The 27,364-nt window shown below is 48.8% G+C and overlaps 1 protein-coding gene across 4 annotated transcripts in view; it reads right to left on the bottom strand.

The window, feature by feature from the left end:
• ARMC9 (armadillo repeat containing 9) overlaps positions 1–27,364 on the bottom strand; it is a 125,598-nt gene that overhangs the window by 78,805 nt on the left and 19,429 nt on the right. For 2 of the 4 annotated variants that reach the window (XM_036254646.1, XM_036254649.1), the window contains exons 7-11: positions 25,874–25,898; positions 17,994–18,151; positions 15,733–15,831; positions 4,235–4,269; positions 1,787–1,898 (exon numbers count right to left, since the gene is read on the bottom strand). In XM_036254646.1, coding sequence (XP_036110539.1) covers positions 1,787–1,898; positions 4,235–4,269; positions 15,733–15,831; positions 17,994–18,151; positions 25,874–25,898 — 429 coding nt within the window. The remainder of the gene's footprint in view (positions 1–1,786; positions 1,899–4,234; positions 4,270–15,732; positions 15,832–17,993; positions 18,152–25,873; positions 25,899–27,364) is intronic. The other 2 variants (XM_036254650.1, XM_036254647.1) reach the window with 1 other exon arrangement.

Here is a 27,364-nt window from a genome sequence, read left to right as displayed (position 1 = left end):
TTTTCCCGGGACACCCTGTCTCACCAAGAGGCTCAGGAGCATGGACTGATCGAAAGAGCCAAAGACAAGACGAATTTGCTCCTTCGAGCAGAGGCCAACATCCAGGGCAGGGAGGCCACCAGATCACTCATGCTGCCAGGCCCACTCTGGGCAGCTGACGCAGACTGCCCACGGGCAGAGGGCCCTGCTGCTCCCACGCCTCCTGGGGCGCCCCGCCCTCACCAGGGGGCACGGCAGCCCTCGGAAGTGCTTGTAGGAGACCTTTGCTACCCAGGTGGGAAACTGCTCAGAGGCATGTTGAAGTTTGGGGCTCCGTGCGGGAATCTGACACTCTTTCACGGTGAGTTAGAATGGACGGTCTAAGAGCCAACCAGTGTTGACTCAGACCTACAGTTCTCAGCGTGTCATCTGAGGAACGCCAGGGTCCCCAGAGCCCTTTCAGGGAGGCCTGTGGTCACCACTGTTTTCATGGTCCTGCTAAGCTGCCATTTGTCCTTCACACTCCGTCTCTCAGGGGCTATGTGAAGTGACACTGTGACAAACCCCACACAGACGCAAATATGAGAACCCAGCTGTCCTCCACAAAGCCAGACATAAAAGAAATTTGCAGAAATGTAAAACAATGCCACTTTTCTCACTAATTTATTTTTTGCTTTGGAAAATAGTTACGTTTAATGCAAAACATTAATGTTAGCCCGGCTGATGTGGCTCAGTGGACTGAGGGTCGTCCCACAGACTGAGAGGTCCCAGTTCGATTCCCGATCAGGGCACATGCCCGGGTTGCAGGCTCGATCCCCAGTGGGGTGTGCAGGAGGCAGCCGGTAGATGTTTCTCCTTCACATCGATGTTTCTCTCTCTCTCTCCCTCCTCCTTCCTCTCTATCCAAAATCAATAAAAACATATTTTAAAAAACATATATTCTGGGTTTATTACTGTTCATCTTAAATGAATTGATAAATATACATTTTAAATTTTCTGGGTTTTAATTTCTAACACTGTTAACATTGGTAGATAAAACTCACGTAAACTAAAGCTCTTGGGGCCTCAGTAATTTCTGAGAGTGAAGAGGCCTGAGACCAACAGGCGTGAGGACCCTGAGTTAACCACGATCAGTCTGAGGAAGGGGGAGAGAAGCAACACTCTAGACCCGATTTTCCCTTAAAGATGTGACAGTAGGTTTCACCCTGAGGTCTGCTCAGTGGCCACGTGGTGATACCTGAACACAGGGCTTTGCGGACATGCACCGTGAGAAGGGTGCTGAACTCTGACACACAGACCCCCGTCAGTGTGGCTCATGACCGGGAAAGGGCCAGATGACAGGGGAGTCTCCTGGGCCTAGAAACCGCTTACATGAAACCACCGCAGGAAGGCCATGGCCCCGGGGTCAATGTGGAAGTTTTTAAGGAGGGGACAAGGCTATCTTCGGAAGCTGTCTGCACTTCTGAAGGCATGCAGCAGGTGCAGGAAAAGATGCAGCAGGTGCAGGAAGGTTTTGAGTAGATGGGTTGAAAGATGCAGCAGGTGCAGGAAGGTTTTGAGTAGATGGGCTGAAAGATGCAGCAGGTGCAGGAAGGTTTTGAGTAGATGGGCTGAAAGATGCAGCAGGTGCAGGAAGGTTTTGAGTAGATGGGCTGAAAGATGCAGCAGGTGCAGGAAGGTTTTGAGTAGATGGGCTGAAAGATGCAGCAGGTGCAGGAAGGTTTTTAGTAGATGGGCTGAAAGATGCAGCAGGTGCAGCCCAGGAAACCAGCGGGCTCTTTCTTAGCCTCACGCGAAAGGTACGTACCCAGCGCAGAGCCTGCAGCAGGAAAGCTTTCAGGCGGTCGCTCCCCAAAACCAAATCCTTCTTCAGTTTCTCGTAATCCAAGGAGGGCAGCAATGGGACGTCCTTCAATTTCCTACTCAGCGACACACATTCAAAGAGAAGGGGCCAAGGGTGTGTTCGTCATACCGCCCGAGTGCCATGGCGTCCAGCCTAGAGCTGCCCGACAGAACGGACCAGCGCAGGCCCCACAGTTTGCTCCGTGTTCCCAGAATTAACCCCAGGCTTCCAGAGAGGGCTGGGTTCCAGACTCCGCACCCCAGCTTCAACCAGCTCAGCTCTGCCTTTCCTACTGCAGGCACGAGGTTCTGTCTTACATTGTCCTGAGGCAAGGAGTCCTGCCTGAACAGGTGCAGGAACAGGTGCAGAAACCGCTGCAGGCACGCTCCCCGCGATGGGAATGCAGCCGCACTGGAGGGTCTAGCCTTTGCCCACGGTTCTGTTTGGAACCCTTGGCCAAGCCCAAAGACTATTAGCATTAGCAGGCCCCAAGAGTCCTACCTAGAGATCTGAAGCCACTGTCCCTCTACACCCGGGGGAACAAGCTGGGGGACTATGAGGACAGACAGGGGTCAGGAAACACCTGTGAAGAGCAGGTGCACAGTCAACCCTCCAAGGAGGCAGAGGGCGTGGGGAGGCTGTGGCGACGGGGACATCCCCGTGAGACCCGCAGTAAGCAGGACACTGCAAACCTGCCCCGAGAGCATCCCAAGTCAAAGACCCTGGGGAAACCAGGGTCAGTTGAGAGACCTCTGCGCAGAGGTGTGCACAGTGCGGTTCACTCGCACCTGCCTGGTGGGCCGGAAGCAACAGGAACCACCCCAGAGTCCTTGTCACTAAAACAAGTGTCTTCACAATCTGTTTTGTTGACTAGAAAATATACTGTTGAAAAACCGATGAAAACGGTAATGCGATCGGTCAGTGGTCTGGGTAATGGTACTGTAACGGTGTTAATTTCTTCATTAATTTCCTGGGGAGGGGCATCTATTTTATACAACAAACAGAAACCCGAGGACATGGGCACATTGATTTTTTGACACTTTTTAAATACCAATGATAAATAACTGGCCAGTACTCGTCCAAAGGGTCAAGGCCACGAAAGAAAAAGACTGAAGAACGACTTCAAGTGCAAAGAAACTGAGATGTGACTACTGAGGACCAGCGCGGATCCTGGACTGAATGTGGACCAACGGACACCAGGAACGCTGCAGCCTGGGAATAAGGGCTGTGGTTAGACGGCCCCGCAGCAGCGTGCGTTCGCGGATTTGGGTAACTGTTCCCGGTGCGCAAAGTATTATCACTGGGAATCTGGGTGAAGGGCATAGGGACATTCTTTGCACTATTTTGCAACTCTGGAATTATTTCAAAATTTAAAAAAATATTTTCAATTTAAAACTTAAATAGGCTCTTGCTCTGGAGTTAAAAAATGCCATATGTAAAGCCAAGTTTGAAAATGTGCTATAGCCGGGGTGGGGCATAATAACGGCAATATTACCAATTAAATTTCTTGCCAGCTAAGCTGCTCACCAATTCCATATTTCTGCAGTCCAGCTCCTTAACCTCCTCCACCAACTACCCACCTTTCCCCTCTGCAGGTGACCCTGCCTCTTAGATCACCGAGAATAACACTGGCACACACTCAGAAAGTTCAAGTCCCTGGCACTGCACTGCGTTATACAATCGACTCATTTTTATTCTCACAACAACCCTATAATACAGTTACTATTATTATTATTCTCATTTTACAAGTGAGGAAGCTGAGGCACAGGAAGTGTTTAAGTTCAGAGGTGGGACTTGAACCCCACAGTGTGCTCATAAGCACCTTATACAGCCACCAATGGAAGAAAACAAAGTGCAAGGTCAATGTCAGCCTCAGGCAGGACAGAGGCAGGAGGAAGGGTGGGGGATCTCAGGTGTCTGAGTAAGCTCACAGCACCCTCCCCCCAGATCTGACTCAGGACCCATCCTCGTCCCCAAGTCCATGCCAAAGGTTCTCAACTTCCTTGCTACTGCAACACCCAGCCTGACGGGACGGGACGGCAATGCAGGCGCACACAGTGTTTTCCTGCGGCCCTCACCCGAGAGCCTCAAGTTCAGACAATGCAACACTCTACTGACCGCCTGATGACAGTAAATTAAGTTGATTTCCAGAGAATATTACAGGAACTATTAAACAAGTTTTTCCATTTGATGCTACCTCACCAAAATAGATAGAACTAACACTGAAAAATGTTTCTAGTTTGACAGTATTATACTTACTGGTGTTTCCTTTCCTATGCCCATGGAGCGCTAGCTAGTCAAAAGCATTTCTCCACGCTCAGCTGCACAGGTGCATGTTTACTAAAGTTACTCTGAATTCCTTTTACCCACAGCTGTTCTCCACAATAACAATTTCTAAGAGCAATTACTTACATGGGTGCCAAGGAGGCTCTTAACATGGTTGAAGCCTGGGAGGGTGGGGGCGAGGGAACAGAAAAGAACAGACTGTGTTAAACATTGACAGCAACACATTAATCCTAAATCACTATAATAGCGCAAAGTCAACAAACTTGCTAAGTTTTTGGTTCCACCAAGATTCTCCAACCATAATCATATATTAAAAATTAGCCCAAACTGAAGTTGATCAACGCACTACTGAAGCATATTCCAAGCCGCCCACCCCTTGGTTTATGGCTCCTCCACTCCAAGGAACAATCTATTAAAAAAAATGGGTGGGTTCCCCGGACCCAACTCCCAGAGGCACTTAAAGCTGCCTGGTCAAAGGCATGCAAAGAGAACAAAGCAATAAAAATCATTTAATTATCCTGTTTTTTCTTTACTAAAATTGTATCTTTGACTATAAAAAGAACACATTGTACTTTGTACCAAGTCAAGCACTACAGAGTGTTTATAGAAATATAGAAGTGTTTATAGAAAAAACAACCCCCCTCCCACCCCACTCCTCTTTAATCCTGGCTATAGGCCAAATCATTGCCCACTTTATAGCTATTCACACGGTCCCCCCTGCCTCTTTTTGGCCACTACGGGCAATGCTATATTAAATATGTACTAACATAGAAATAACCAAGTGCTGAGTGTGGCACTTGTTTGAACCAACTCAAGCCAAGGGCAAAAAGGTATTCTGAGAAAACAAGGAAATCTGAACATGGACTGCACTGGTATGGAAGAGTGCGAGGGAATTAGTGTTTATGGTGTTAGGCAGTGTGGTCATGATCTGGTCTGTTTGTTAACGCCCTTGTCTGTTAGAGATATAGACTGACTTATCTACAGGTAAAATGATATGTTTGCAACAGGTCTTATTTTTATATTTTTTCTTCATTGATTTTTTTTAGAGAGAGAAGAAGGGAGAGGGAGAGAGAGAGAGAAACATCGATGAGCGAGAATGATTGACCAGGAATGGAGCTGGCGACCTCTTGGTGCATGGGTCAATGCTCAACCAACTGAGCCATACTGGCCAGGCTGTTGGCAACAGGTTTTAAAGCATTCCAGGAAAAAAATAATAAGTAGAGGAGAAGAGAGGAAATCTCAGCTGTCTGTGGGGCCCTTGATGTCACCACAGACCTCAAATGGTCATTATCCATGCTTATCATATTGTTCTATGATTATTTTGCAATCACTTCTGTGTCTTTCTCTTTCAGCAGACATAGAGTTTCACAACGACTGGAGGTATGTCTATCACCCTCGTGTCCCCACACCTGGAGCAGTGCTTGGACAAATAGAGGCACTCGACCAACATTTGCTGTGTGAATGAGTGAACAAAGACTGACTCCCAAAGTGGGCACTCAGAATCCTGGACTGCTTTTCACACGGGCCCGGCCGCTGGCCGTTCTGGGCTGCCTCCCTCCCTCCGCAGTGTCTGCAGGGCAGGCCGCTTCCCACCCAGGGGTCTTCACACCCTGCCTGTAAATGGTCCATGTATGTTTCTATATTCTTAACCCTTGATTTTTTTTTTTAATGAAAGGAATTACCTATTCCTGTTGTCAGTTTAAATAGCAAGGAATTCAGAAAATAAATTTGGAATGTCAACTAAATTACTCATCTAACCCAGTAAGAGGACCAAAAAGCCAAGGCAATGCATCACGAAGAACACGGCCATACAAAACTATTAGCATAATGCACACATGAAAAAGGTATTTAAAAATTCAGCTGGCCCAGCTGGTGTGGCTCAGTGGTTGAGCACTGACCCACGCACCAAGAGCTCACCAGTTCGATTCCCACTCAGGGCTTATGCCCAGGTTGTGGGCCAAATCCCCAAAGGGGGGCATGCAGGAGGCAGCCAATCTATGTTCTCTCTCATCAATGTTTCTATCTCTCTCTCCTTCTCCCTTCCTCTCTCTCTAAAATCAATAAAGAAAAAAAAATTTTTTTAATTCATGATACTGGCTAATCCAGTATTTCCACAAATACAATTCATCAACAAATACAATTCATTCCCCCTTTGTCAGTTAAAAAAAATGTTTTCTATCTTTTAAAACACCAATTCTCTTTTACTAAACTCTATATGATTCTATTTGGCCTGTGAAGGAATGAACTGGAAAACAGGAATAACTGAGCCTTTCATGGAAACACCCAGGATGTTAAACGTTGAGACTCTGTTACCCAGCCAATGGCCCAGCATGGTCTCCCTGAGAAGCCACTGTGGCGCACACACTGAGCACCCACTGAACACCCACTGAGCACACACTGAGTACCCCCTGAGCACACACTGAGCAGCCACTGAGCACACACTGAGCACACACTGGGCACCCACTGAGCACACACTGAGTACCCACTGAGCACCCACTGAACACCCACTGAGCACACACTGAGTACCCCCTGAGCACACACTGAGCACCCACTGAGTACCCCCTGAGCACACACTGAGCAGCCACTGAGCACACACTGAGCACACACTGGGCACCCACTGAGCACACACTGAGTACCCACTGAGCACACACTGGGCACCCACTGAGCACCCACTGAGCACACACTGAGCACCCACTGAGTACCGGTCTCTCAGTACCAGGGATACACACGAACAAATCAGAAGCCCTCTTCTCAGAGAGCCTGCAACCCACTGGGAGAACCCGAGACCAAATAGTTCTCTGGGCCTCGGTTTCCTCATCTGAAAGTGGTGGCAATAATAGCACCTTCCTTGCAGGATGGTTATGAAAATTAAAGCAATTACTATGGGCCTCCTCATTCTCTACATCCCCCAAAGTATCAGATCCCACTAATTCTATCCCTAAAGCTCTCACACATCTGCCACTTTCTCCCCAACCCCCATGTCGGGACATTGTTCAGGACTCCCTCTCTTCTGAAATCCTGCAACAGTCCCCTAACAGTAACAGTCATAACTGTTCTCGATACTGCAAACGTGTTAACTCGTTTCATCTACTGCTATTTCAGACGAGGAAACAGGGACATTAAGCAACTTGCCTGGGGCAGAGGGGCAGAGAGGCGGCTGGGCTCCCACGCCCATGTCTGCTCTACGCCCTCCTTCCACTCAGCCCCCGGTGACCTTTCCCAGGGTCAAATTTGCTCTTGCCACCCCCCTCACCCTGCAGCCACCCATCCCCAAAGTGGGTTCCTCAGACACACCCAACGCTCCAGTCACATGGGCCCTGTAGCTCCCCAAGGCCAGGCTGTGCGTCTGCCTGCAGCTCCTCTCGTGACCCTGTCGTCCCGTCTCCCTGACTCCCGGTGGGGCAGAGCTGGGCTCAGACGGCTGCCCTGGAGACATGCCCAGCACCTCCCCGCGCCCCTTCTCGAAGCACGGGCGGCCCCACTGCCTTCGGCACCTGGCAGCATTTCCATGTTGCGTGGAATCTATTTCTCTTTCCCGCTGGTGGGTCTCAGCGGGGAGGCGATTTTGCCCTCAAAGGACATTTGACAGTATCTGGAGACATTTTTGGTTGCCGCGGGGCGGGGCGGGGGTGTGTGTTACTGGCATCTAATGGGCAGAGGCCTGGGATGCTGCTGCCCATCCTACAAGGCGCAGCCACACCCACAACAGAGAACTAGCTGGCCTAAAATATCAGCAGCGCCGAGGCGAGAAACTCTGCTCTAGACCAGGTTTGCTGTTCGTTATTCATCTTTATATCTAATTGAGTATCTACCCAGCACAGAACAGATACTCAAAAATCTTTCTCCAAAATGGACTGAATTACACAAGGACTTGCAGTCACATCCAGGCCTCAGGGAAGGCCAGAGAGGACACCGCGGTGGGTGCGGCAGACCCCGGCGAGAGGACAGAGGTCGGCGCACCTCCCCTTTCTCTGCGTCTCGGTGCCGAGCTCCGCTCCGACAGGGCTGCTAGAGCTGAGAAGTACTGAGCTCCAATGTCGTGATGGCACTGAAGTTTACCTTAACAATGACACCTGGGTGCAAACTTGGGGACCTCAGAGCAGGCTACGCTTCCTTCCCTGGGTGGTGTCGTTAATATTAACGACGACACTTGATGCTCTCATCTGTTGAGCAACCTTTGCTCTGGACTAGGTTTCTGAACGCGCCGCCAGCTGCGGTGCTGCTCTGTGTGGGCGCTGTGGACACAGCCACAACAGGCTGGCGCAGAGAGAGGCTCCGGGAAGAGAGCGATGGGAGAGGGTCCAAAACCATCAGTCAGTTGGAATCATTTCCCTCCCAAGCTAACAATGGGCTTTGAACATGGATGGACACGCTCCAGAAAGGATCCCCTCACTAAGGAGGCCCTGATGCGGCCCAAGGGGTGCTGTGTGATTTCCGGGTTTCATGCCAGGAGCTCAGGGAATGGCCCCTCTGGGCTGGGGGCTCCCCTGCATGGATGTGCGCACACAGGAGGTGAGTTCCCAGCTGTATGACCAGGGAAACCTTTGCAGAGCACAGGTGGAAGCACGGGACACAGTGGGACAACGAATGTATTAACCATCAACTTGCCCTTGACCCCCACACTGCCAGGCTCAGGGCCAGGCTCTCTGGAGCCCAGGGGAACAGCAGCGTCTGTGCCTGCCAATTCTCAGCAGCAGACAAGGAGCCTGGGCGGGGCCCTCGGTGGTCACGTGTGGGGGAGGGGGTTACTGGGGCCACACGTACCTAGGACAGCTCCTGGTGACAAAGGCAGGATGAGGGGCTTTGTCAGTGATACGTGACGTCAGGGTGTTTAAGAAAGCAGCATGAGGGGTGCTGTGACGAGCGGCCCTTGGTCAAGATGGGCTGGAGGCGACTGCGGGAGACAGGACCGCGCAGCTCTCTGCCTGGACTTCCCGGACTTCGTGTGCGGCTGGCTGCTGTGGACCCGGAGACAGCAGGCCTCAAACTTACCACGCGGTGGTTTGTTTGAGGGACAGGAAATTCCTGTGGGGTCAGTGTTTCTAGGCACATCTTCTGGAAAATTTTGCTCTGCAGGATGGCAGTTGTGTGCATGCCGGGGGTCAGAAAGAGCCAAGGACACCGCAGAGGCTGCTGAGGTGACAGGAGGCACATTTGGGGCTGGAAAACACCTCAGACCGGGCCCATCTGCCACCAGCCCTTCCTCCCTGGCCCTGTTCATGTGGGACTGGACTGACCACAGTGGCCGCTGTGCCGTGCAGGACAGCAGGGGCGGCGAAGGCAGGGCCCCTGGCGCGCGACCTCAAGGGGGCCGGTTCCCTGGGGCCACGTGAGGAACCGAGCCTTAGCCACGGACCGAGCAGGGAAGCAGAAAGGCAGAGGAGCAGCCCGCCTCGGGGGCAGGGAGGCTGCCACAAGGGGCCTGGACAGTGAGAAATGCAGGGTGCACATGCGGAGGGGACGGCTGGAGGGGAAACGGCAAGTGAGACTTGGAAATGGAGCTAAGTAGGTGGAGAGGCTCAGGTGTCCGGATGTGCTTTGTAAGTTCTACAGAAGCTCCTCGGGCAGGAGCCTCTTGGGCTCACCAGGTCACTGAGGGCGCCTGCTTCACAGCTCTGAGAGCTGGGAGCTGGGCAAGGTCCACAGCGACACCACACCCGGGAAGTGCCAGGGGCTGGGTGCGGGCGCTCCTCAGGGTTTCTGGACCAGCGCTGAGCCTGGAGGGCCAGGGGGCTCAGACCATGGACTGGGGACTCCATGCTGAGCATCTGGGGCCTGAAGCAATGCAGACACCAAGCAGAGGAGCGACATGACCAGATGCCGGTGTGTGCCTAAATCCTTCCTGAAACATAGGGCACACAAACATAAGGCACGCTCAGGAAGGTCACTCCAGCCCCCGTGTGAACGAGTGATCAGAAGGGCGAGCGCTGTGGGAGCAGACCAGTGGGAAGGGCTGCCTGAAGCCAGGGCAGAGAGGAGGCCTGGCCACACGAAGCCACAGGAGGGAAGGGCCTCGGATGATTCCAGGGGCTCCCTGGAAGAGGGGGACCACCTGTGCGGAGGAAAAGGTGAGCCCGGACTCAGACTGAGACAGTGTGAGGTCTGCCCGACATTCTCGGTGAGAAGGCCCTGAAGCCTGGGTTTGGAGGCCAGGGAACAGTCTCAGTTAACGGCACAGTCACCCTCTGCCAATTATGTCCCACCAGCTGGCTGAGATCAAAGGCGTTCAAGTCCTCATGTCACTGAGGTCAGGACAGGTAGCGGCAGCCGTCGGGGTGTGAGGGGTAGCAGGGACGGGGCGGCAGGTGTGCAGCTCCTCAGCGCAGGCCCGGAAGGGCTGCCTCGGGGGCACTGGCAATGCGGGCAGGGGGCACCTTGCCAAGACTCCAGAAAGCCACCTAAGGGAGAATCCCAGGTCCAAGATGCTGGCCTTCAAGCCAAAGCCATGGTCCCCAAACAGGAAGATTCAGGAAGAACCCTCCTCAGCAGAACAACGCCGCAGGCAGGTCTTCTGAAGAACTGCACAAGGCCAACATGAAAAAGACCCCTCCCCCAGCTGGTTTTTATTGCTAACAAAGGTGGCCGATCATGGAAGTAGCTGCCACTAAGATTCACACGCCCTGGGCCTTTAGCATATTTAATGCCATCACACCTGGAAGTATTTTAACTTATATTTCCAATGAGGTCTACCTGGAGTTGTTGAAGAAAGGGTTAATTCCCAAATGGGCCAGTTTTCCAAATAAGGGTGCATTAAAATGGAAACTCCGCCATCCAGTGAAGCCACAACTGAGGTGCCATTCAGTGGGACTTGGGATCCACCCAGGGTGCTACGCTCAGATTTCCCCTTCAGGCTATTTCTGCCTTCACGCTCACCCAGCGCAAACAGGGGGCTAGTAAGAGAAAGACAGAGCAAGATGCTTTCAAACACTTTGCAGCACACAAAGATGTCTGTTACATCCCTCGCAACAGCAAACAATGAAAAAGCCACCTGAACATCTGCAAGAATACTGGCCGAATGTGCCATGCTGTTCCCAGTTAAATCTCTAGGAGATAAGGGAAATACAAACATGCTGATAGGTCCGGGAGACTTGAACAGGCACTTTGGGGAGACAGCTGCAGAACGCTGTGCACAATAAAACCTGAAGCATGTATCACTTCTAAAAGTCTGGAAGGACGTATATAAAACATAGTCAACAGGGTTACCGAGGGAGGAAGGTGAGGGGGGTCAGTGTGAGGGAGGGAAGAGGTTTGTTTAGCTCCATTTGCTACTTAGATTGTCATATACTTTCCTGCAGACACACACGCATGCATTATTTGTGTGATACTAGAAAGCAAAAAGCTCTACCGTTGTGCCCTGAGAAAGGAGTTTCTCCTCTTCCTCCTTATCACTAAAGTCCTAATAGGAGAAGCAGGATGACCTCCGATGAGTCAGTGAGGACTACCTGAGGTCAGGGTGGGGACCGGCAGGCAAACTGAAGAGGCTGCCCGGGAGAGTCCTCGTCGCCCGTCAACCCCTCACCTACCTGACTGCCAGCCCTGGTAATGCGGGCAGATTTTTAAAGTTAACTGGGCATGGACTAGGTAGAATGGAAACACATTTCTTCCCACTCACAGCATGTCCTCCATGGGGCCTCCACCTATGTGATCTTGACGCCCCACCTCGCCTGACCCCCTTATCTGGGCCATCAGCCTGCTCAGACAGCACAGAAGTGTCCGTGCCTGGTGGGTGCACTGCCTTAACTCCAGGGTTCAGAAGCAGGAAAGCAGCACTTTTCCTGGATACCTAACTCCCTAGATGGACCTCTGACGAAGGTACGGAAGTGTTCATGTGCTGGAGACGTACATCTCTTACGATAACCACTTGTCATGCTTAGAAAGAATGTCTCCTATTCAGACCACCCGGCGTCCGTTACCCAGAGCGCTGGCCATCTGGAAGATCACCGTCCTGAGCCGAGCGTGGGCTCAGAAGGCAGGGCTGACTTTTCTCAAATGTGTGTTTTACTATTAAAACTCTCGACTTTTCTTTCTCCTTTCGAACACTATGGGTATTCTCTAGTTGTGTTTTCAATTTGCAAATCCTAAGACCCTTGAATAAAACGTCATTTTTAATTAAAGAAAAAAAGGAAAACCACCTGCCTACAATAAAACCCATATTCTCCAATATAAGCTTTGTAAGTATCTATTTATTTATTTATTTATTTTATATATATATATATATATATATATTTTTTTTTTTATCCTTACCCGAGGACATTTTTCCATTTTTTGTTCAGATAGAGCGGGAGGGAGACAGAGAGGAAGAGAGAGAGAGAGAAACATCGACGTGAAGGGACACATCGAGTGGCTGCCACCCGCACGACCAACCAGAGCCGGGGACAAACTGCAACCGAGGTACGTGCCCTTAGCGGGAACCGAACCTGGGTCTCTCTGTACTGCAGGCCGACGCTCCAACCGCTGAGCCAAACTGGCCAGGGCAAGCTTTGTAAGTATTAACAAGGATGTTTTCAGCTACTTTCCCCCTTATTCTTTTGTCCTATTTTTCAACCGATCAGAACTCAGTGGGGAAGCAGGGTGCTGTCTTGAGCCCTTTTGAATTCTCAACAGTGAAGGAAGTTGTAGAAAGCCAGATTTTTAACAGCCAGATGTAGAAATCAGTGTAAAATGTACTAAACTTTATAGATACAGTAGTTTCCCGATGGGCCTCAGCCAAGCCCACTTCCAGCGCTCAAAGTGGACACTCACGGTCACCAGAGCGCCCAAGGACATGCTGACAGAGCCCACGCTGGCAACGAAGCTGCTCTGTACCCAACGATTGATCTCGACACTGATTAACCTGTTTGGATGGAGAGTAGAATTTATTCCCTAAGAAATAGGATTCTCCTTCCGAATCCTACATCCTATCAGTTTAGTCACTAGACACCCCATCTCAACTGTATCCCAAGTTCCTCTTCGTACACTATAAATCTGATCCCATACACCCATCGACTTTCACCACGCCTAGTCAACTACAATATACTTTTATACTTTCACCATGACTCATATCCACCTTTTATCATCTGGTAGAGAAGTATACTGGGAACAAAAGATTATTTGCAGCTTTTATTGCCTGTTCCTAAATTAATGGCTCAGTAAAGAGAAAACGGTTACGTGCCCAGGTAAACAGAGCTCTTCCTCTCCCTGTTCCTGAGCTGAGATCTACCTTCCTGGCTCCGTGACAGGGAAGGCGGCGCGACCCGCTCTGGACAACGTCAGCTGCTAACAGGATAAAATGTCAGCTATGCCGGACCCCTCTCCCTTTAAACTGCTCATTAACATGACAGCCGTTTAAAATAAACCAGGAAACAGAAATACAGACATTCCTGTACATGCAAGAGAGGGTGGGATTTTGTAACACAACCTGGAATTAATAAATACACGGACGGCAGGGAAGGAGCGGTCCTCTTCGCCTCTGCTGGCTCATTCCTGCCGAACCACCAGCACTTTCGGTGAACCCTCTGCTCCGTGACCGACTGCGCACACGTATGCAGAAGTCACTCGGCCAGGCCTCGGGGGTGTGGCTTGAAGCCCCTCGCCCTGGAGGGCGCACGAGGAGGTTCCTTTTCTGAAACCCAGAAGTCTCTGTGTGTCTTGCTGACATTTTTTAAAATGGCTGATTCTCTAAGCTTTGTACACGCTGAAATCCCCGTGGCCACACCACGAAGGACAGACCCTGCAGCTTCGAATACCATGCGTCCACGCGAGGCGCAGCCCACACAACCAATGCTACTTCTGCGTGCACCTCGACATGTCACGGGCGTCTGCCCTCTGCCATGTTACCACGTCCTTTCTGTGGGACCCACGAGAGCAACTACCCTCAGGTCTTGGCACCGGAATAACCTCATGAAGCAGTTGTTTGACCTCTCGTCTTGTCTAAAACTTGTTTTTAAATCGTAATAGTAACACACCTCCTTGGAACAAGTTCACGGTGTCCAGGGCACATGAAGAACCTCGTGACACTGAAATGGCCCATCTTGGGCGGGCATTCGCTTCACTGCTGTGCTTTCTAGGTTGCACGTGCAGCACAGATGCTTAAAGGCAGCATCTGTCACGTAATAAGTATTCCAGAACTTTTTCTCTTCCTTTGGAAGTCAATCATGAAACTGCTCACATGTCCCTTTCTGCACCAGCTGCTGGAAAGCTCAGAACCAAATCTCTGCCTGTCTCTCCAGGTGCCAGTGACTTATGACATGTATTTTTGTACTAGCCTTATGGCCTACTTCTATTATTCCTACCCTTAGTTTCCTTTAACCACAATTTCTTTTGTCCCCAGTGTTATGAGACACTGACATATGACACTGTGTAAATTTCAGGGGTGCACAGTTACCTAATACATGGACACATTGTGAAATGGTTACACTGCAAGGTCAGTGCACACATCCATCATCTCCCAGTCACCTTTTACTTCTTGTGGTGACAAGATTTAAGATCAGCTCTCAGAAATGTTCACGTACACAATACAACACTGTGGACTATAGTTACCATGCCGTACTTCAGATCCCCAGAACTTACTCATCTTAAAATCAGTTCTTACGCTTTGACGAACATTTCCCCATTTTCTCCACCCCATCAGCCTCTGGAAACCATTAATCTACTTTCTGTTCCTATGAGTTCAACCACAATTTCTTTACTTTTATTTTCTATTTTTTCATTTTTCATATTTGTGTTTTCTCTTTGAGAATGAGGTAGGGCATAAATTATTTTTTAACACTACAAGAGGCCCTGATATTTTTACGAAGACCCTACTATTAATGTGCAAACCCTTCACTAGAAGTCGTGCTCTGAGCCGTGGGGTGCCTCCGGGTCCCTGGCACTTCCTTCCTAATCTAACGCTCCTGGCTGCCCACGCTCGGCCTCTGCACCAGGCTGCAGACTGGGGTGAGCTCCGGGGACGTGGGTTCCTGAACTTTGGACAAGCCCTGAGCCCCTGGGGCACTTCCTCTCCTGGGTAGGAGCCCAGCTCAACAGCACACGCCTCCACTTGAGCTCGCCTGAGAGGACACATCACCTACGTAACACAAGACAATAATCCCGTTAAGAACTACCTCTGCAGGAAGAATTTAGGAATAGAGGGCCATAGTACATGCAGTTTGTCCTTAAATGGTTCAGAAAACAGATTGTGTGGGGGTAGAGAGGAAGTAAACAGATGAAAGGATAAAGCTGCCAGCCGGCTGAATCTGGGTGAAGGGTATACAAAGTGTCCTTTGTGCTGTTTTTGCAACTTTTCTGAGTTTGCAACTATTCCAAGTAAAAAGTTAAAAAAGAAAAAAAAGGCAGCCCCTGCCCTAACCAATATAACTCCCACTATTTAAAAAAGAAAATCAAGTTTCCTTCATTTCCTATGGATTTGCTCACCGGTACCAGCACTTGGCACCCACAAGCAGCCACGGTGGGCAGAGAACCCGCCCCTGCCCCCAGGAGGCCCTCTTCCAACTGCTCACTCGTTTGAAACAGCTTTCTTTTCCCTCTGGGAATTTACAGACCTCCAAAGTCAGCTGAGGTGCAGATTTTTGATGTCATTTTCTCCTGTTCTTTCAGTTTTTCAGTTATGTTATGGGGGGGGCGACCAGGGAGGGGCAGCGCCTCACCGTCCCGGGCCTCGTGAAGTCCACGCTGTGCGCCAGGCTCTGCCGCATCTGGTTGCTGAAGAGGCGGACGCAGACGCTCTGCAGGTACTCGGGAGTGATCTGCAAAGGGACACGAGTGTGGCGGGTGGGAGGACGAGACGTGCCGGACCGCGGAGGCGCCCCACAGCGTCTCTCCCGCTGCAAGGGCCCAGGAGCACGTTGGCTTTAACGCAGGAGCTCTTGGGAGTTAAAGCACCCCAACGGCCTTCTAAATGTCAAAAGCGCAGGACACTTTTCAGTTGGTCTGCTATGGCTTTGAGACCCTGGGTCAACCCTTTGCCCCGACACTGCTTCCTCCCTGGACTCCTGGAACCACCTCTCAAACAAGTGAGCTTGACTTTGTCATTTTCTAGCTTAGAACAGGTGAATGAGGAAAGCACACATGAATAAAGGACTGGCTGAAAAACAAAATATAAATGGCAACAAACACATGAAAATATACCCAGCCTCCTACATAACTCAGGAAATGTAAATGGAAACATTCAGAATACATACTAAGTTTTGCTTACCAAACTGGCAAAGGTTTCAAGGTATAATCATGTCTGTGTTAGCAAGGGTGTGGAGGGACAGACACCTGGCTACACTGCTGCAGGTAGGCAGCCATTGCTGAAATCTTAGGAGAGATGATCTGGTGAATCTGTCAGTGCCCACAACCTCTGACCCAGCGAGTCCACTCTGAGGACCCTTATTCAAAAGTATATAGTAGAGCCCTGGCCGGTTTGGCTCAGTGGTTGAGCGTCGGCCTGCAGCCCAATTGAGTCATGGGTCGGATTCTGGTCAAGGGCATGTACCTCAGTTGTGGTTCATCCCCAGCCCTGGTCAGGGTCATGCAGGAGGCAACCAGTCGATGTGTCCCTCTCACAGCCATGTTTCTCTCTCCCTCCCTCCCACTCTATCTGAAGATAAATAGAAAAATATCCTCGGGTGAGGGTTAAAGAAAAAGTACACAGTAGATACAAGACTGTTCGCAACAACAGTTTTTGTTCAATAAACAAAAAACCCAAATGCTCATTCATCAGAGCTGACGAATTACTGTTCGCCTTACAATGGAATAATGCACAAGCATTACAAAGAATGCGGTAGGTGGGGAAGATCTCCAAGACATATCAAAAGTGAAACGGCAAGTTCCAGAGAGGTAATGGGTCACAGGACCCCAGGTCAGTACACGCACGCTGCATGCATGTGGGTTTGTGGGTGCACCCACATGCTTGCGCACGCGCGCACACACACACACACACACATGCACACACAGAAATGTTCCGAACTAACACGTGAGAACATGTTAATCCTGAGTACCAAGAAGTGAGACTCAGGCACTGTGTGGGTGGGGCTGCCCTGCCCTGGCCCCGCATCTCTCCCTGCCTTGGACCTGCGGCCCCTCACCCGCCGCCTGCTGGTCTTCGGGCCCCCGCCGGACCCGCCGCAGTAGTGAGCACGCCCGTGTCTGGGCAGCACGCCACGTCTGGCTGTGAGAGGCGCACCAGGAGGGTGGCAGTTATGTTTTAATAACTACATAACTTTTTTCTGTTGCCAATTTATTCTTTGCTAACACTCAGAATCAGGTAGAAAAAAAAGACACGAGAGATCATGTGTCAGGGAAAATGTATAAAATAGCCCTGGCCAGTTTGGCTCAGCGGTTAGAGCGTCGGCCTGCGGTCCGCAGAGACCCGGGTTCGGTTCCCGCTAAGGGCATGTACTTCGGTTGCAGTTTGTCCCCGGCCCTGGTTGGTCGTGCGGGTGGCAGCCACTCGATGTGTCCCTTCACATCGATGTTTCTCTCTCTCTCCCTTCCTCTCTCTCCCTCCCACTCTATCTGTACAAAAAATGGAAAAATGTCCTCGGGTGAGGATAAAAAAAAGAAAATGTATAAAATACTTTAAGCAGCCCAGCCAGTGTGGCTCAGTGGACTGAGAGGTCCCGGTTTGATTCCAGTCAGGGCACATGCTCAGGTTTGGGGCTTGACCCCCAGTAGGGGGCGTGCAGGAGACAGCCAATTGATGTATCTCTCACATCGATATGCCTATCTCTTTCTCTAAAAAAATAAATGAATAAATAAAAACATATTTAAAAAACAAAAACTGCAAGCAGCATGTGTGCATGTTGGCTTTGGGAAACAGAGGGCAGGGCGTGGCTGGGGGGGCCAGGAACCGTGTGTCAACGCAGTCCATGCCCATTACACAGCTTCATCTCGAAAAGACGTGGACCGCTGGGGTTTTCCTTACCATCTTGCCACTGACCGTGGCCTCCAGGGAGTCCACCAGCTCCGCCGTGACGCCGATGAGCGTGTGGTAGTCCACCTGGGTCTTGTTGTACCGTTTCAGGTACGTCATCGCCCTCCGCTCAGCTTCTACCAGCTGCTGGTGGAGCTGCTGCAACGTTTCTAGGAAGACATTTATATTTACATGAAAAAAAAAACAATTAAAAAACCCTGCAAAACAAAAAATAAGTATATTCCTCTCAAGGGAGTACCATGCCTACTATCATATTTTGCTATAACAATGAACTTGACACTATGAAAACACTTTGCTTCTGTTTCATGCCACATTTAGTTAGAAAGTGCTTTGCAATCACTGATTTTTATTTCCTGTCTCTGGTAGTTCAGCGAATCCTCTCTGGTGTCCTAACAAAGCCTATTTCCTGGACTGAACCCCACACAATTTCTTTCAGTTCCTTTCTTTATGTGCAAGAAACAAACTCAACGTTTCGTCCCATAATCAGCTCACAAAATGGCTGAACCAAACCCATGTCTTCTTCTCTGACTTCGCCTGTGAGGTTGTTTGGGGGACAATTTATACCTGCAGGGCAGTTCTTCATTTTAAGTAAGGGTCAGAGCTGCTTGGCTGCTGCTGGAGAAAACAAGAATCTAGAAGATTCCAGGTGCTCATTCTGCCAGTTATTTATTTTAATCCTCACCCAAGGATATGTTTTTATTGAATTTAGAGAGGAAGGGAGAGGTGGAGAGAGAGAGAGAGAGAAACACTGATGTGCGAGAGAAACAGCAACAGGTTGCCTCCCACACACGCCCTGCCCAGGAATCAAACCCACAACCTTTCAGTGTACAGGACAATACTCCAACCAGCGAGTCACACTGGCCAGGGCTCGTTCTGCCAGTCTGCTAGAGCATGACACCCACTTAGAGCAGGCAGCCTTGGAGTGTCCCAGTGTTCCTCCTTGGAGCCCCATGGGCAGCACTCGCTGGCCAAGCCACCCTGGGCACAGTTGGAATACACGCCTTTGCCCCACCCAGCTCTCCCTTCCCTAGAACACTACGTTCTGGACGGAAGAAACCCAAGTTAACTCACGACTGTCCCAATCTAGGCTCCGCGTACTGTGTAAAGTCCTCGTTTTAGAACACATTTCATGTGTGCACAGAGAGATTTTTAAAATGATAAAGACCCGGGCTCAAAGTCCTACTTCATCACTTTCTTGCTGGGTAAACTGAGGCAAGATATTTAACTTTGATTTCATTTCCTAACCTATAAAATGGGGAAAATGATAATCATCTCAAAGGGTTAAATGAACAAATACAAAGTGCCTAGCACAATGCTAGCCCACGACAGGTGATCGATAAACAGTAACTATTATTATTTCCTTTCGTGGAAAGGGGTCAAATATATTCTAAATGTATTTCCATAACCTGAAGAAATGGCAGAAGGGTTATGTCCTAGAACAGCGGTCTGCAAACTCTGAAATACACCCGAAGCATCTCTGACACATGCTATGCATGCAAGAGCCACAGTCCTAATTCTCCATCCTCTAATCTGTATCCTAGACAGCGACGAGGGTCACCCACACCCCACCTGTATTTCAAAAACTTTTGTTTTTACTGATGTGCAGAGTAAAATATTTTAACTCTTAAAACCCCAAATACCACATTATAATGAACTATTATTATTACCATCATTACTTAGCACTCATCAAGTCTCAGCAATGAAAGATCACTTTGGAAGTCACCTCGCACAGCCCTGGCTGATCTGGCTCAGTGGTTAGAGTGTCGGCCTGCAGACCAGTGAGTCGCAGTCCGATGCTGGTCAAGGGCACGTACCTCGGTTGCGGTTCGTCCTTGGCCCCGGTAGTGTTGTGCGGGAGGCAGCCAGTCGATGTGTCTCTATGACATTGATGTTTCTCTCTGTCTCTCTTTCTCTCTCCCTCCCACTCTATCTAATAATAAATGGAAAAATATCCTCCGGTAAGGAACAAAAAAAAAGAAAGTCACCTTGCACAAACTTACATTCAGTACTTGAACTTCTGGAAAACACCCCTGGGGTCATTTTTCAAGTTTCTCCTTAAATATGATTAGGGAAAAGGAGTCACTACCTTCTCCCCACCCCGAATATTATAAAAGCTTTTTCATATGTATAAAATTCAAAATTATATAAACTAGACCTTACAACAATGAAAATTCTACAGCATACTGATAATCCCATTTTGTGGTCATAAGTTTAGAGTATCTCTGTGAACTTTCTCAGCAGGTTTCAAGTGGCAGATAATGAATCACAGCTGGGTCAAATGACCTCCCAAACATGAATGTCATCAAAGTAGACCCTCTGTGAAGGGGACACAGAAAGGGACTCGTTCCCTCAGAAACTCACTGCACAATGAACTACATGCAAGAGGCCATCTGTGGCAGGGTTGCCTTGGGAACCCTGGGACTGGTGACCGTCTCACCCGCTGGAAGAGCGCTAACTGCCAGCGGCCTGCAGGGAGGAGAGAAGGCGGCTGGGCTGACACATTTATGACCATTTCTGAACCGCAGGCCAACGCTTTAACCGCTGAGCCAAACTGGCCAGGGCGACCATTTCAAATACACCATTTACGAAACAGCCTGCTACCCACCGCCACCCCCTTGCAGACACCTTGCTGCTAACAACCAGGGCCTGAGCTGTACTGTAGCTGTTTAAGTCACAACCCCAAACACCAACTTTACTTTCGAGCAGTAAACAGAACTTCGACTCTTTTATCCCATCAAACATTTTATGAGACAAGGGAATCTAAGCCAAGATGCCTTGCCATGCAGGAGCTCACACTGAAGGAGATGTCTTATTCCATGCTATTTTAATGAAACTGGCTTAGTCCAGCCAGTGATGTTTATCGCGATTGTTCACGTTTCAAGAAGTTGAAGAACTGCACCCCAAGTTCTGAACAAGAGCTGCACACACCGAAGGAACCCAGGCAGGTGCCACAAAGGTCCCTGTTATTCCGGCGAGCAACAGTCACGCTCCCTTTTATATATATGGCGCTGTTGCCCTGGCCAGTGTGGCTCAGCTGGCTGAGCATCATCCCATGCTCCAGAAGGTTGCCAGTTCGATTCCTGGTCAGGGCACATACCCAGGTTGCAGGTTTGATCCCCAGCAGGGGTGCGTAAGGAAGATAACCGATCGATGATTCTTTCTCTCCCCCACTTCCTCTCTCTCTAAAATCAATAAAAACATAAAAACATATTTTTAAAAATAAAATAAAATATGGAACTGTCTTTCTAACCTCATGTACAAATCTAAATTCAACCATTCTGTCTTCACATTAGGAGATACTCTTTCTTCTTCATATTCAGATAGAAATAAACTCTGTATTATTTTGCTAATCCACAAACACTGATGAATAAAGTTATAACTCACAACCATAAATATAAGTCATTATTTTAAAAAATACTATTTAGGGCTCTGAACTCTAGAAAAACCAGCTGTTGCTCATTTTCTGAAGGAGCCAACTCAATTAATGCCAGAAATGCTAAAAGATACTGTTTCTATATCTTTTTTAGATGACTAGGTGAAAATAGTAATCCAATATGCTATACTACCAACCTAAGTTTTCAGTCAAAGCACGTTTTTGTTTTTTTTTATCCACACCTGAGGACATTTTTTCATTTTTTGTTCGGACAGAGTGGGAGGGAGAGAGAGGAAGAGAGAGAGAAAGAGAAACATCGACGTGAAAGGGACACATCGAGTGGTTGACACCCACACAACCCAACCAGGGCCGGGGACAAACTGCAACCGAGGTACATGCCCTGAGCGGGAACCGAACTCGGGTCTCTCTGGACCGCAGGTTGACGCTCTAACTGCTGAGCCAAACCAGCCAGGGCCCCCTTTTTTTTTTTTAAATTCTCACCTTAGGACATTTTTTTTTTAAATTTATCTTCAGATAGAGTAGGAGGGAGAAAGGGAGGAAGAGAGAAACACTGATGTGAGAGAGACACATAGACTGGCTGCCACCCACACAACCCCAACCGGGGCTGGGGACAAACTGCAACCAAGGTGCATGCCCTTAGTGGGAACCAAACCCATGTCTCTCTGGTCCAGGGGCCAACACTTCAACCGCTGAGCCAAACCGGCCAGGACTAAACACTATTTTTTTTTTATCCTCACCCGAGGACATTTTTTGATATTTTGTTCAGATAGAGTGGGAGGGAGGAAGAGAGAGAGAGAGAGAGAAACATCGATATGAAAGGGACACATCAAGTGGTTGCCACCCGCACGACCCAACCAGGGCCGGGGACAAACTGCAACGGAGGTATGTGCCCTTAGTGGGAACCAAACCTGGGTCTCTCTGGACCGCAGGTCAACGCTCTAACCACTGAGCCAAACTGGCCAGGGCTAAACACTATTTTTAATATAATTCCTTTTGAGAAAATTTCCCATTCCAACCTCTTTTACTAACTTCTTCAAAAGCTTATGGAAATCTCACTTTATCTGTGAAACCTTCTTCTTTTCTTTATTGATTTGAGAGAGAGAGGAAGGACGAGGGAGAGAGAGATGGAAACATCGATGAGAGAGAACATCGATTGGCCTCCTGCATGCCCCCTACTAGGGATTTGGCCCACAACCTGGGCATGTGCCCGGACTGGGAATTGAACTGGTGACCTCTTGGTGCATGGGTTGACGTCCAACCACTGAACCACACCAGCCAGGCCAGTGAAACCTTCTTATCAAGACACACAGAATAATAATATTACCCAAGCACTCCATTAAAAAAAAACATACCGGAGTCTAGAATTAAGTTAAATTGGAGGCATGTCTGGGCCCCATGGTCACCACAGCTGCAGTTCAGGAGGCAGGGGCAGAGGTGGCCACTGGCTGTCCTGACCTGGCCTGCTCCCAGCGCGGAGCACCTGGAGCAAGTGCTCTGCGGGGCCCGCCTCGCGTCCGCACAGCTGCACTGCACCTCGGGCTGGATTCGGCCCGAAGCACGCTGTGCCTGCCAGACGCGATTCTGCTCGGCTATCCCAAGAAAACTCAATTGAAATCAAATTAAAGAAGGCTCAAAAACCCTGGGCTCCTTGCTGAAATTCCAAAGGAAAGATCCGTAGAAAAACACAGGCTCTTCTACTTGCACTCCCTCTCCCTGCCATGTTTATTTTGTCTACAAAACTGGGCTACTTATCACAGACATAACTGTACCCAGCAGAAAGCCTCAAAAACTGCAGGGGATGCTGGGGTGACAGAGGCTGGAGAAACTCAGGAATCTGGAGCAACTTCTCTCCACCTCCCTCCCCTGGTGCCACGGTGTCCAAAGACCAAATCCGGACAGGGACAAAGCAGACTGAGTGTGGGACTCGGGCAGCTCTCTGGGACCATGCAGGTGGGGTGGTGGTTTTAGAATGTGACTGCAAAGCCTTGGACACTCCTTCCCATCAGGAAGTGAGATGAAATGATCCTTCCCTGAATGTGTGCTGAACACAGGAGTTCACGGCTAAGGAAGAGAAAGCAGCAGGAATGAAACTGAGTTACTCCAGAGGCTGGGTTAGAAAGGGTGACATGGTTTCCATTGGTTCTCTATGGGACTTGCACCCTGGGGACCCAGTCACCACGCCCTGAGGAAGCCCAGGCCACATGGAGAGTCCATGTAGGCGTTCCAATCAAGGGCCTCCGCCGAGATCACAGCCAACAGCCAGCAGACATGCACGTGGTGAGGCAGGAAGCCCTGGTGATGCTCCGCCTGGCTCGCCTGCACCCACAAGACACCCCCAGGGAGAACTGCCTAACTGAGCTCAGTTCCCAGACCACGCAAGATGGTAATAACAATACATAAACACTGTTGCTTCACGCCACTACTCCTGAAGTGGTCTGCTAGGCAGCAACGGCGGTATAAACAGTAGGGCAAAGGAGTATTTCCAGGTGTTGCAGGGCAAGACCCAAGTGCCCAGCCCAATTTACAAATTCCAGCTGTGCTGATGTGAGACAGCTCCCGGGACCGCCCCAGCCAGGGCCTGGGCACTGCACCAGCACTGCAGGGAGCAGGCCCGAGGTGCTGAAGAGACGGGCTGGGGGCACAGCAACCTCGAGAGGCCGAAAGCCAGGCGACCCTGGGGCCATTCCATGTGGACCTCAGGAGGTACATCTGCACCCCTGCTCCTCTGTGCTCAGGCACAGGGCTGAGGCTCCTCCATGAAGGCAGCAGGTCTGTCCCTCTGAGCTCCAGGGGGCACAGCACGGCTGGCAGAACCAGAACGCAGAACTGCTGGGCTGGGGCTCTGCAGGGCCACCATGCACAAAAACAATCATCGAAACTCTTCTCATCTGAAGTTACTACAGCATCATTCAGTTGTCAGCTCCCTGGAAAGCAAAGAGCTAACTCATTTACCAAGGCTTCCTTCTTTAGAAAACTTTAATTCTCTAAAAAGAAACATGAAGAAAACTGCCAGGCAGTTTTGAAATCCTTGCTAACATTACTCTGCTGTGACCAGGGCAAACGAGCTGTTTCATGTAGTAAAGCGCCACCTGCTGGGAGCGGAGGGCGATGCACCGAACTCGCCCGAGGCTGAAGCATACATATCACCTGCCCTGCCCAGCACAGTAACTTCAGCCCCAACTCTGACCAATTTCATGCTAAGGTTTCAGAAAGGTTTTTTTCACCTTTCTGAAAAATGAACAGTTCTGGTCGAAATTACTAATCATGGAAAACCATCATTTATGCTAAAAAATTCAGACTGGAATTCCTACTTTGAAGGTAGAAAATGAAAATGCTTTGTAAGAATGAGTACTCGACCAGTTCAAGGCGAAAGTGAAGGATACTAAAATGATTCCTCCCGGCCCCACTCTGCTGTCTTCGTGTGTGTGTGTGTGTGTGTGTGTGTGTGTGTGTGTGTGTGTGTGTGTTCCAATAATACTTAATGATACAGAAACAGCTTCATGACAAGTGAAAAATCTGGGAATAAAATGAATTTTACAATATAATTCCAACATGGTTTAAATTTTGTTTTTACATTTATGGACTAAAAACACAAGTTGTGCCCAGCCAATGTGGCTCAGTGGATTGAGCACTGTCCCATGGACTGAGATGTTCCGGTTCGATTCCTGGTCAGGGCACATGCCTGGATTTTGGGCTTGTTTCCCAGTAGGGGACATGCAGGAGGCAGCCAGTTGATGTATCTCTCTCACATTGATGTTTCTATCTCTCTCTCTCTTCTTCTCTCTCTAAAAAACCAATAAAAACATAGTTAAAATTCTGAGTAACTGATTATTTCAAAACAAAACAAAACACAAACACACAAGCTGGAAAGAAATATTAATAGTGATTGTGTCTGAATATTTCAATTTTTCTCCTTTGTAATTTTCTAGCTTTCTAAGTTTTCTACATCGATCAGGAAAATAATTACTTAAAAGACATAGTTTTCATGGAATAAGGAATAAAAGGAAATATACCAAAATGATGACAATGATTATCTTTGGGTGGTAAATTGTTTTTAGTATCTCCTTTACAGTGTTTACCATTTTCCAAATTTTATAATGAGCAATTATTACTTTTACAATAAACATTTTAAAAAACAATCAGTCATCATAGGCTACATAACATTTTAATAATGTTTTTAATTTTCATACCACGTGCTGGCTTGTAACTGTGCGGCTGCAGTTACATTGGCACAGTGCTTGGATTCGCTTCATTTCTCCACGACTTAGTTACTTGACATGCAAAACGAAGCTAAAAATACCAGCCTTCCTGAAAAGTGGACCTCAAGGAATCTCAGATACGAATGATTGCAAAGCACTTCATAAATATTTAGACATTTAAAGCCCTCATTTTCCAAGTCTGTGGAATTCTCTCCATCTCACTACTTAAAACTTAAGTTGGCAAAGTTATTTTAAAAAACTTAATCCACATGATTTACCTTTGTGACTCTGTCCATTCTCCTTCTGGGATAAGAAAGAAGTTCAGGAAAATGCGCATCCAGGATGCAGTCGTCAGGGTATCCCTCTCGTGTGGTCAGTCTGAGAAAGAGCCTCAGTATGGTGGAAGAGGATTCTCGGGACAGCGAAGGCCACTTCTTCATGACTAGCTAAGATGGTTACTGACTTCTCATTACTTGGATGACTTGCTCTCAAATAAATCCTCTTCTCTCCATCTCGATTTCTTCTGTGTGCATCCAAATCTTATGCTATTTCAACAGTGCCTTAACTGGCCACCTTACCCTCTTCAAAAGACCTTCCCCACTGCTACCAAAACATTCTACTAAAAATGCAAATCTGAATTCATACGCTTTAACTCTGTAACTTCAGCGCTAAAGCTTTATCCTACAGAGACTGGGATTGGGATGGAAACAGGATAGCAGATTCATGGAGCCAGGTCGCCCGGGTGCAAACCTCAGGTCCCATACATCTGACCACGTGACTGAAAGCAAGGTATTCAACCTGTTTTGTGTGGGTTTTCTTGAATTTTTTTCTAACAGCTTTATTGAGATGTGATACACACATTATATGGCTCACCATTTAAAGTACACATTTCGAAGGTTTTCAGTACACTCAGAGTTGCGCAACTATCACCACAAGCAACTGTGGAACATTTTCATCACCCCCAAAAAGAAACCCTGTACCTATTAGCAGTCACCTCCATCCTCCCCACCCTCCTGGCCCTAGGCGAGTACTACTCTGTTTCTATCGATTGGCCTCTTCTGGCTGTCATGCAGATGGAGTCCTACAATAGGTGGCCTTTTGTGTCTGGCTTCTTTCACTTAGCATAATATTTTCAAGGTTCGTGTTGCAGCATGTACCAGTAATTCAAATTTTTATTGCCAAATACTATTCCACTGTGTGGATGTGCCACATTTTGCGTACCCACTCAGCAGCTGATGGACGTTTGGGTTGTTGGCACTCTTTGGCTATTTTGAATAATGCACCATGAACACTCATGTGCAAACTGCCATGCAGACATGCGTTCTTTCTCTTAGGTATACAGCTAGGTGTAGAATCGCTGGGTCACGTAGTAACTCTGTTTAACTTTTGAGGAAACAACTTGTTTTTTGAAGAATATTTAATGATATGCGGGGAAATACTCTCTTCATTTGATTAAAATATTTAAAAATCCATATACAGCCGGCCCTCGTGTATCGCGGTTCCTCAGTTCCAGACTCGACCCTGGACCCTGATAAGTGCATTTCCGCGAAGTAGGGTTCTTTATGCACAGTCGTCCCTGCCACTTCGCGCTTCCACTCCCGCGGCCTCACTGTCGCGGTTTTTTCAAATACTATACTATATGTATATACTATAGTTAATACATATACACACACACACACTGTATTTGAAGAAACCGCGACTGAGTGAGGCCGCGGAAATGGAAGCGCGAAGTGGCAGGGACGACTGTACACACCGGCATTTATCCTTTC

Source organism: Molossus molossus, unplaced genomic scaffold, assembly GCF_014108415.1.
Source record: "Molossus molossus isolate mMolMol1 unplaced genomic scaffold, mMolMol1.p scaffold_m16_p_11, whole genome shotgun sequence".
NCBI lineage: Eukaryota > Metazoa > Chordata > Mammalia > Chiroptera > Molossidae > Molossus > Molossus molossus.
Note: the sequence above shows the minus strand (reverse complement) of the source record. Positions and strands in the feature narration are given on the sequence as shown.